This window comes from Cyprinus carpio, chromosome B1, assembly GCF_018340385.1.
Source record: "Cyprinus carpio isolate SPL01 chromosome B1, ASM1834038v1, whole genome shotgun sequence".
NCBI lineage: Eukaryota > Metazoa > Chordata > Actinopteri > Cypriniformes > Cyprinidae > Cyprinus > Cyprinus carpio.
The window spans coordinates 33,994,084-34,005,422 of NC_056597.1; the positions used below are offsets into that span (position 1 = coordinate 33,994,084).

General features: G+C 37.2%; 1 protein-coding gene across 2 annotated transcripts; it reads left to right on the plus strand.

Moving 5' to 3' along the window:
• The first annotated feature begins 48 nt into the window (after positions 1-48).
• Positions 49-9,462, plus strand: LOC109053867 (NACHT, LRR and PYD domains-containing protein 12-like). 2 transcript variants are annotated; one of them, XM_042717212.1, is made up of 10 exons: positions 50-521; positions 4,149-4,508; positions 4,937-4,978; positions 5,118-6,903; positions 7,347-7,520; positions 7,590-7,763; positions 7,848-8,018; positions 8,102-8,275; positions 8,640-8,686; positions 8,758-9,462. In XM_042717212.1, the coding sequence occupies exons 2-10, from the start codon at positions 4,241-4,243 to the stop codon at positions 9,291-9,293; spliced, it is 3,372 nt and encodes a 1,123-aa protein (XP_042573146.1). In that variant the 5' UTR covers positions 50-521; positions 4,149-4,240; the 3' UTR covers positions 9,294-9,462. The 2 variants fall into 2 exon arrangements, with proteins under 2 accessions (XP_042573147.1, XP_042573146.1); XM_042717213.1 differs by lacking the exon at positions 4,149-4,508 and having other exon boundaries at positions 49-521.
• Positions 9,463-11,339: the final 1,877 nt, after the last annotated feature.

Here is an 11,339-nt window from a genome sequence, read left to right on the forward strand (position 1 = left end):
GCAAACTATATATATATATATATATATATATATAATCTCAATTTTCATCTAAGTATGTGAATACTGTTTGAATACATATGTTAAATTTAGACTGATTAAGATATTGCTGTAGTCAGTAATCTCACACATCACTATTATATAAGGTCCCCATTTCACCAGCCTCTAGAAAGAAGGCATAGCAAGATAAGGTAATATTTATTGTTGAGTATTTGCTGATGAATAGCCTTAATTCAGTAGATCCCAATATTGCTCTGCAGTCTCAGCATTAAATCTCCGTTAAAAAAAACTGCTAATGAATATATATATATGTGTGTGTGTGTGTGTGTGTGTGTGTGTGTGTGTGTGTGTGTGTGTCCTGCTCAATGTATATGCACAGTTTATTATACTTAAAATTCGACTATTTTCGATGCACACCCACACAATATTATGGGATAATATCGAAATCGAAAGTGAAAGCGCAGTTAGAAAGGGGCTTGTGGGAGGACACTGTTTAAAGGAAGCACCAGAGAACTGCGAGACAGGTACCGCGTGTTTATTGTTTCCTAACTTGTTTGTAACTTTAATCAATAAATGTTTGAACCAATAGGCCTAAATGCTTCTATATATATATATATATATATGTATATGTGTGTGTGTGTGTGTGTGTGTGTGTGTGTGTGTGTTGTGTGTGTGTGTGTGTGTGTGTGTGTGTGTGTGTGTGTGTGTTTGCATCCGGCTAGCGTTATGCCACACGTTTAAAATTACTAAACGCAATAAATAACTTTAATACACTGTAAATATGAATAATTTAAATAATTGATAACTTGTTTGTGAATAACCCAAGGCCCTTTTTCCGTGAATTTACCATTCACGAACAGGCCTACACAACAAAAAGAAAAACTCTAACTCAAAAAAATTACACACACCTCAGATAACGACACGGTGTAGAAGATCTATAACGAATCACTTTTAGAACGATTTGTTTACCAGTTAATTACCTCCAAAAAAAAAAAAAAAAAAGAAAAGAAACACATCAAAACTCGTCAAAGCGCTCTGCAGTTGTTCAAAGAACTTAACGAAAGCTTGCCAAGAATGAACGTCGTCCGTTGGTGTCGACGTTAGTGATTATACAGTATTTGATCGTTCTTGGTGTGAATGGGCATAAAGATAAGACTTTGGACTTTCGTCTGCATGACTATATGTTTGTATAAGCCGAAGGTTGATGAGTAGCTACAATGTAGGCTATGTAATAACATTAGCAAAACTGCTTCTATCTCATTGTTTATTTTTGTATGTTGCTTTATGTTTATACAAAGTAAATCAAGTCTGGTTGTGTTTGGGATTATAAAAAGTGCATACTACATGATATTATTAGATATAAAAATATCAAATTAGTTTTAAGTCAAACCCAACTTGTTAAATATCGTTTCTCATCTGATCTTATTCACCCTTTCCTGTAACTGTGGGAACATTCTCCTACATTTAATGTGTCTTGCATTCTTCTGGTCTCTTCCAGCTATTTTTATCTGAACAAAACAGTTTGTTTTAATGCTTTGCAAACTAATGCTTCTTGCCATGTTATTTTAATGTATTATCTTAAATGAACACATTTTGGTTTGTAGTGCAAACAGTTTTACTATGCATTTACTGGGTTGTTCCTGGGATTCTGGAGTTTTAAAGTGGTCTTTACCAAAATGAATTGTTAGAAGCTTTTCACAGTATTTTGGTATGCCTATTATAATGAATATATATATATATATTTTGACAAAAAGTAATGCCTGAGGCACTTAACTGAATTTGTAGTTTAGTGTCTGTGATTTTTGGCAATAATGTAAGTATTTATTTGTGTCCCTTTCCTGTGAAAAATTATTTTCTAAAAAAAAATTAAAAAAAACCCAAGACATTACATATATGTATATATAAACAGACTTTAAAGTTATGTCCCTTAGTCTGAACTCGATCCCGTCACACTAACCATTCTATGCACATAATAATTTAAACTCTGCTCATATGTGACATCACTTACCAGAAATTATATAATTCAGCTCTCTTTAATAGTGGTACAGAAAATGGTTAGTATTATCATACTTTTTATTCATATTTTTGAGGCATGTTATAGTCAGGGAGGGTATGGTCAAGCTTAACAACTCAACCCCGTCACAGAAAATTAAGATGGAAAATTATTATTTTTTAACATTTTATTTAAGACATAAATATATACAATGCACTTATTTTATTGCTGCCATATATGGTCTACTCTTCTACACTACATGAGGAGCAGTGGCCATTTTGAGTGAAAAACCACAAAACCCGTTACACTCAACACATATGTATTTCTCATTGTTACAGGGTTATATACTTGTGAGAGGGTTGTTATTTACTTCCTTTATTATTATTTATAATTTCTATAATATAATATATAAAATAGTCATGGTTTCCATAAATATATACTTACCAAAACCAGAACAACTCATATATGTTTGATGTAATATTTCAACTTAAACTTTGACAAGCATCAATCATCAGAAACTGCACCAACATTTAGAGCAGAAAGACCATGTTGGCCATGCAAATATGTTGACCCAGAAACAAGGGGACAATAGGAGAGAGAAACATATACGCAACCTCTGTGAAAATGAATTTCCTCTCCGAGGACAAATAAATAATATTGCATATATAACACAAACACAGCAGCACATTACATATAAACTTGTTGCAGTACAATGAAAAACAATCATGTCAAAAAAATTAATAAAATGAATAATAATAAAATAAAATAAACAACAAATCCAAGAGCATAATATGATAGATGATTTTTTATGTCAAGTCAAGTCAACTTTATTTATATAGCACATTTAACAATGCAGATTGTTTCAAAGCAGCTTTACAGTATTAAATGGGAAAAAAAGTGTGTCAATGCAACAGGACAATAGTAAACACTCAATTTCAGTTAAAGGCAATTCATCATTGAATTCAGTGATGTCATCATCCAGCTCAGTTCAGTTTAAATAGTATCTGTGCAATCAAGTGACAATATCGCTGGAAATTAAGTGTCCCCAATTAAGTAAGCCAGAGGTGACAGCAGCAAGGAACCAAACTCCATCGGTGACAGAATGGAGAAAAAACCTTGGGAGAAACCAGGCTCAGTCAGGGGGCCAGTTCTCCTCCGGTCAGACGAACCAGCAGGTTGATCCATGCTGCAACAAAGTCAGTTGTGCAGAGGACTCATCTGGTTCCTGTAGGCTTGTCCCGATGGCCATCTAGGAGACAAGGTCTTCACTGGGGATCTGTCTTTGGGGCTCATCTAGTTGTCCTGGTCTCCACTGACATTCAGGGCAACAGTAACTAAACCACATATAGCTGTATGAACAAAACTCTTACTATAGTTAGTCTTCCTGCACATAGGTAAACTATACCTACGGCCAGATGGAAGGGGGTTGAAATACTGATGGAGTGGGTGTTCTGGATCATTTATGATTTTAAGAGCTTTCCAAATCATAGCTAAAGTGATTTTTTTGGAGGGAGTTGAAAAAAATGTATATTCCAAGTTGAAATGTTGCCAAATCCACAGAATGACTATTGCAATTGACAGCAAGCTAATAGCCAGTTTAATATGGAGAGGCACTGAAATGTAGACCTTCATTTATGTGTTTTTACCTACACTGGACATGACGTAGCTCTTTAGGTCTGTATGTTAGCATGGACTCATTAACTTTAATGTTAAATAGTTTTAGCCAGAGATACCTTGCTGAATCACAAGATGACATTAACATACTGCTTGAGCAGATGAAAACTGTAACTTAATGAGAGTGTGACATCTAGAAAATTAAACGTTTTTGTCTTCATTGGGATTGGGGTTAAGTGCTTAAGGACATTTTACCCTGTTTTGGTTGGGTTTAGGAAATGGAGTAAAATAAATCCCATTTCCCATCATCTCAGAATACCTGGAATGAGTGTTACAAGTACCTCAGTTACATCGTTTTTCCATTTTTGTAGCATAAACATCATAAAACCGATGCAAGCTTCAGATCTTCCCATGCTTCTCTATGGCGCTGAAACCCAAAGATGTCAAAAGTTTCACTCCCCATGCATCTGATGTTGGCTCATCTGCGTTTAAGGGGAGGGGCTTACCGATAGGTCAATTCATCATTCTACTCATTATTTTGCAGCGGCTTATGATCCGAAGGTCTTGCACATTACCAGAAAACAGCTTACTACCCCCATTGAAAAATAAGGTGGATACAAGACCAAGGTAGACAAGATGGCATCTGTTCCAGAGCATCTTTTGGAAGTAGTGGATGAGTTGGATAAAAACAAACCAAAGAGACTAAAAAGTGCAGTCACGGCTGATGAAGTGGAGAAGGCAGATGGAAAGGATGGGTCAATACAGACGATCCGCCCCTCTCAAACATCAGTCAGTGTTGATTTGAATGCTAAAGCAGGTGCAACTGTAAACGCTCCTGTACTCACTGGAAATGTCATTCAAGGCCCAGTAATCATCAGCTTCAACCCAGCCACTGGTGCTGTCGGTAAGCTCATACCACTGTAGTTAACTGTGGTTAACATCAGAGTTGCCAAATTTGCTTTTTATCAGCCAGTCCAGGCTTTTTTATTATTATTATTATTATTCCCTTATAGATTTTGTCAGTCACAGGATTTATTTTCCCCCTATATACAGTTTTTCAACACTTGGTTTAATTTAAATTATTTTCAACAAATTGTTTTGTATATATTTTTTTTTTCCCAAATTCTCCAAGGGTCACTTACTTTGGGATGTAATACCAGATACCATATTTCTCAATCAAATATCAAATAATTTTTTAAATAACCTACAACCTCTAAATAGTTCACAAGGTTTGAATGAATATGCTTTGCTACCACTTCAGTAGCTAAACAATTTGTTTAATACTGTATATGTGTATTTTTACGGGCTTTTTTTCTGATGCTTACTCAAAAGGGCCCCAAAATCCACCTGAAAGACAGATGTCACAGAAACAAGGTACAAAAACAATAGCCACTTCTTCATTCAGCTTATAACTGTACTGCATTGTATTTAGATCCATTTTTAAATGTCTACAAGTTATGATTCCCAACATTTTAGGCAGAAGTCACAACAGTTCTTGTTTTTTTTATTCAAGAGGATGACATATTACAAAAAATCCTGGAAAGTCACAAAGACCACATTAAGGCCAAAACGGGACGTGTGTTTGAGGGCAAAAAGGAGAACAAAACACACCTCAGCAAAGTGTACACTGAACTCTTCATCACTGAAGGGGATATTACAGAAGTCTATGATGAACATGAAGTTCTGAAGTTTGACCGAGCCTTGAAAACTCCCAAATTTGAGGACACACCGATCGACTGCAATGACATATTCAGTTTACTGAAGCAAAAAGAGGAGGGAAACATTGTGTTGACCAAAGGCATCGCTGGCATTGGAAAGACATTCTCCGTGCACAAGTTCATTCTGGATTGGGCCGAAGGAAAAGCCAATCGGGATGTGGACTGTGTGTTTCTGCTGCCATTCAGAGAGTTGAACTTGATTAAAGATGATAAAGAGATCAGTCTCCACGAGCTTCTGTTGGAATTTTATCCTGATTTGAATGACGTAGAAAACACCAAGTTTTATAAAAAATGCAAACTGGCATTTATCTTTGATGGACTTGACGAGAGTCGCCTGGAATTGGATTTTGATTGTAAATTAGTAAAATGTGTCAATGCGCGTTCATCTGTTGATGTTTTATTTACAAGCCTAGTTATAGGCAAACTGCTTCCGTCTGCTTTCATCTGGGTGACGTCACGACCAGCAGCGGCCAATCTGATCCCTCCTGAGTATGTAGGATTGTTTACAGAGGTGCGTGGATTCACCGACCAGCAGAAAGAGGAATATTTTAGAAAACGGATCGTAGATGAAGCTCAGGCCTCCAAAATAATCTCACACATCAGGATGTCTCGTAGTCTCTATATCATGTGCCACATTCCCGTCTTCTGCTGGATTACGGCTACCGTTCTTCAGGATATTCTTGTCAAAAACGATGGACAGGACATTCCTTCGACCCTCACCGAAATGTACATCCACTTCCTTCTGATACAGATGAACATGAAGAACCAGAAGTATGAGAAGAAACAGGAAAGAGATCGCACAAAGCTTTTGAGTTCCAACAAAGACATGATCTTCAAGTTGGCTAAACTGGCATTCGAACAGTTGAAGGAGGATAATATCATGTTCTATGAGAAGGATCTGAAAGCGTGCGGCATCAATGAAAGTGAGGATTCCACAGGATTGTGCACTGAAATCTTCAAGAAGGACTCTGTTTTGCACGAGATGAAGGTGTATTACTTCATACATTTGAGTGTGCAGGAGTTTCTGGCCGCATTGCACGTGTTCCTCTGCTATTTGAAGCAGGACATGGAAGAGCTGATTTTCTTCCTGGAGAATTCACGTCCTAATAAGAAAGAACTGCTGTATGTTCTGCTGAGGAAGGCGATCGATAAAGCGAAAGAGAGTGACCGAGGGCATTTTGATCTCTTTTTGCGGTTCTTGCTGGGTATTTCTCTTGAGTCCAATCAGAAACTCCTCATCGGCTTGCTGGACGAAACGCTGAACAGTAAAAACTGCATCAATAAAACCATCCAGTACATCAAGCAACTGCAAAACAATGACAAGTGCCCAAATAAATCCATCAACCACTTCTTCTGCATCCTGGAGCTGCAGGACAGAACCCTGTACCAACAAATCATGAAATATCTGAGGTCAGAGAACGGCCAGCCGAACGCAGTGTCCAACTCCAACTGCTCAGCGCTGGTCTATGTGCTTCTGATGTCAGGTGAGGTGCTGGATGACTTTGACCCGAAGATGTTCAACAAAACATATGCAGGATGTAGGAGACTCGTCCCAGCCGTGAGATGCTGCAGAAAAGCCCTGTAAGTACGAAAACACAGAGTTTTTTTTTTTCAATCGTACCCCCCCCCCAAAAAAAGTATTTTTTTACAGCGTATTGTGTTTATATTATCTTTTTATTTTTATAAAAATTTTCCCAAATTACTGTTTTTCATTTTTTCTCCAAATCCTGTTTTATTTTTTCAACATATTGATTTTTTTTTTTTATCATTATTATTTCACCCACAACTTCTTTTAACATATCCAGTTTTATTTTTCAACATACTCTATCCAATTCAATTTGAGTAATCCAACATTTGGATTCCAACATTTATGTGCAGTATATTACATTATTATTATTATTATTATTATTATTATTATTATTAGTATTAGTATTAGTATTAGTATTTCTTTTATCGGATCTATTTTTTTAAACTGTGTAGAGGTGAACTCTTCATGACTAGCTAAAATCTTCCCATCTTTCCAGGTTTTCAGACTGTGGATTGACACAACAGTGCTGTGAAACAGTGGCTGTGGCTCTTCAGCTAGAAGACTGTCCTCTGAGTGAACTGGACCTGAGTCACAATTACAGCATCGAGGCGGGGGTGAAGATGCTTTCTGCTGGACTGAAGAGCCCACACTGTCATCTGGAGACACTTAGGTCATTAGCGTTTCCATTTCTGTGTGAACATGCTGTCTGAAATGTAATGCTGATACTGTACTTGTTCAGGTTGGCCTGTTGTCATTTTGGCCAGGAGAGCTGTGTAGAGCTGATCTCTGCTCTCAAGAATATCTCACATCATCTAAGAGAGCTCGACCTCAGCGGCAATGACCTGCAGGACTCTGGGCTCCATAAGCTCCTAAATGAGATGGAAAATACAGAGAGAAAACTTCAGGTTCTGAGGAAAGTATTGATGATGCTTGGCATTTAGCACCGTGTGTGAGGCAAATGATTGATAAAAGACTGTTATAAAATGTTTTCCTGCAGGCTGAGCTGGTGTAACCTAACTTCGAAGAGTTGTGGGCACCTTTCTTTGATCCTCAGCTCAGATTTGCCCCTGACAGAGCTGGATCTAAGTAACAATGACCTTCAAAATTCAGGAGTGAAGCTGATCTCTGATGGTCTGAAGAGTCCAAACTGTCAGCTGGAGATACTGAGGTAAAACTAGGATCTTTACTTTATTTCTTTGACAAATTGATTCTCATTAGTTGTTGTTTATTTTTTTATTTTTTCATCTGTAGGTTGTCTGGCTGTATGGTGACGGAGGAAGGCTGTGGATATATGTCTTCAGCTCTGAGTTCAAACCCCTCAAACCTAAGAGAGCTGGATCTGAGCTACAATCACCCAGGACCATCAGGAGTCCAGCTGCTCAAACACAAACTGGAGGATCCAGAATATAAACTGCAGATATTCAAGTATGTCTTGTGGGTCAATGAAGTGGCATTCATTTTTTGAATGGTCTTGTGTAGGCAGACAATGACTTACAGAATCACTTATGATTCAGTGTCTTCTATTTAAATTGGTCAGTATTTTTGTGGTCCACAAGTTAAAGAAGAATGGCTCAATAATAAATAAAAATCTAGCTGTAGAGCTGTTTTGAATTGACAAAACATCAGTCATGAGGTCAGTTATTTATGTGACATACAAGAAGCAATTATACATTTGTGCTGCTACTTCTTTTATTGTAGTTCATTCGTTCCCTGTAAATCAAACTCATGACCTTTTGTTATTATCATAACCTTTTATTACTTTTCTCTTCTTCTTCATTGATTTCTACAGAACTAAGCCTATGGGTGAACACTTCATCAAAGCAGGGATAAGGAAGTGTAAGTTTCTTACTCTCTATCTCTCTCTGTCTCCCTCTGAGGCACTAACGGATGTGTTTTCTGTCTCACAGATGCATGCGATCTCACGCTGGATCCAAACACAGCTCATGTTCAGTTGTGTCTCTCCAATGGAGACAGAACAGCAGCATATGTAATGCAGAAGCAGCCATATCCAGATCATCCAGAGAGATTTGAATCTGTCCAACAAGTGCTGTCTAGAGAGAGCCTGTCCGGCCGCTGCTACTGGGAGGCCGAATGGACGGGTCCAGAGGGGACAGTTGGGGTGACCTACAAAAACATCCTGAGGAAAAGTGATGATCTTTGTATAGTAGAGGCCACCAGTCAGCTTGGAAACAATAATGTGTCATGGAAAATTACCTTTGCATATATTCCACATGTTTCTCACGCTGACGAAGACATTAATATAAAGGCTTCATCCTCCTCTAAAAGAGTGGGTGTGTATGTGGACACGACGGCTGGCGTTTTGTCCTTCTACAGTGTCTCTGACACACTCACACACTTGTACACCTTCCTCTCGGCTTTTAAAGATCCTCTCTATGCAGCATTCAAGGTGGACAGTGACTCTGTGTCCTTTTGCCAGGTGTAACCTGCAAGCCTCTTTATCCTAACATTAAGCACATTTATTGCCATTCAATTCAATTCAATTCAAGTTTATTTGTATAGCGCTTTTTACGATACAAATCATTGCAAAGCAACTTTACAGAAAATTAAGTTTCTACAATATTTATTAGTAGTAGCTTATCAGTGATGACTGTCAGTTTATGTGCATACGGCAGAAATGTTCAGAAAAATCAATAAAAGACATAAACAAACAGACGATTAACACTATTAACAGCAACTATGCAATCAAACTTATAGGAAAATGTGGTAGTTCTGTATGTTGTCTCTGGGTTAGCATCATCTGAGGTCCTCTGAGGGGTTGGCATCATCTCTTCTCAGGCAAAACAGAGAAACAAATAGAGACATAATTAGCGTAGCTGCTGTTCCAGCCACGTAAAATTAATTAGTTTAACCCAAGCTAAAGAATAATAATGCGCATTTGATCAGATATAACTGCAGTCCAAAATTATGAGATGCATTATTTGAATGCTTGGCCAAAGATGTGTGTTTTTAATCTAGATTTAAACAGAGGAAGTATGTCTGAACCCCAAACATTATCAGGAAGGCTATTCCAGAGTTTGGTAGCCAAAAAGCTCTACCTCCTTTAGTGGACTTTGCTATCCTAGGTACTATCAAAAGTCCAGCGCTTTGTGACCTTAGGGAGCGCGATGGGTTGTAGCGTGTTAGAAGACTAGTTAGGTACGCAGGAGCTAAACCATTAAGGGCCTTATAAGTAAGTAATAATATTTTGTAACTGATACAGAACTTAATAGGTAGCCAGTGCAGAGACTGTAAAAATTGGGGTAATATGATCATATTTTCTTGACCTGGTAAGGACTCTAGCCGCTACATTTTGGACTACCTGTAGCTTGTTTATTGAGGATGCAGGACAACAACCTAGCAGTGCATTACAATAGTCCAGTCTAGAGGTCATGAATGCATGAACTAGCTTTTCTGCATCAGAAACAGGTAACATGTTTCATAGCATGGCAATGTTTCTAAGATGGAAGAATGCTGTTTTTGTAACATGGGAAATATGATTTTCAAAAGACAAGTTACTGTCTAATATAACACCCAGATTTTTGACAGTAGAGGAAGTAACAGTACATCCGTCTAATTGCAAATTGTAATCTACAAGATACTGTGTAATGTTTTTTGGTCCAATAAGTATTATCTCTGTCTTATCAGAATTTAATAGGAGAAAATTATTGGTCATCCAATCTTTTACATTTTTAACACACTCTGTTAGCTTAGATAATTTAGAAGTTTCACCTGGTCTTGTTGAGATATATAGTTGAGTATCATCAGCATAACATTGGAAACTAATCCCGTATTTTCTAATGATATTACCAAGGGGCAACATGTATATTGAAAATAGCAGAGGACCTAGGACAGATCCTTGTGGCACTCCATATTTTACTGGTGATAAATGAGATGACTCCCCATTTAAATAAACAAAGTGGTAGCGATCGGACAGGTAGGATCTAAACAATCTTAAAGCCTGCCCTTGGATACCTGTATAGTTTTGTAAACTATCTATGAGTATGTCGTGATCTATGGTGTTGTTGGTTTAGATGCAGTGATAAGTTTATTTAGCTCTTCCTGTCCTATAGTTGTAAAGCACTGCAGTTTATCTTTGGGTGCGATAGATAAAACTAAAGTATTAGATGCTGTAGAATCTACATTTGTTATTGTATTTCTGATGTTATCTATTTTATCAGTGAAGAAATTCATAAAGTCATTACTATTTAACTGTGAGGGAACATTTAGATCGGGCCATCTTGTTTTGCTCTGTGTGTCAACATAAAATCAAATTTGAATTTAAACAGGTAAAATGGAAAGGTTTTCACATTTTACTGTAAATAACAACCAAACCGCATTTTAGAAATAACTAGATGATTTACCTTTTTAATTATGCAAAAGCTGACATTTTTTATTAAAATGCTTCATTTTGTTATGAAACTTTCTCTGAGCTTAAAGTCTCAATTAAGACTCATTTAAGTCTCATTTGTTCACTGTGTTAACCTATATG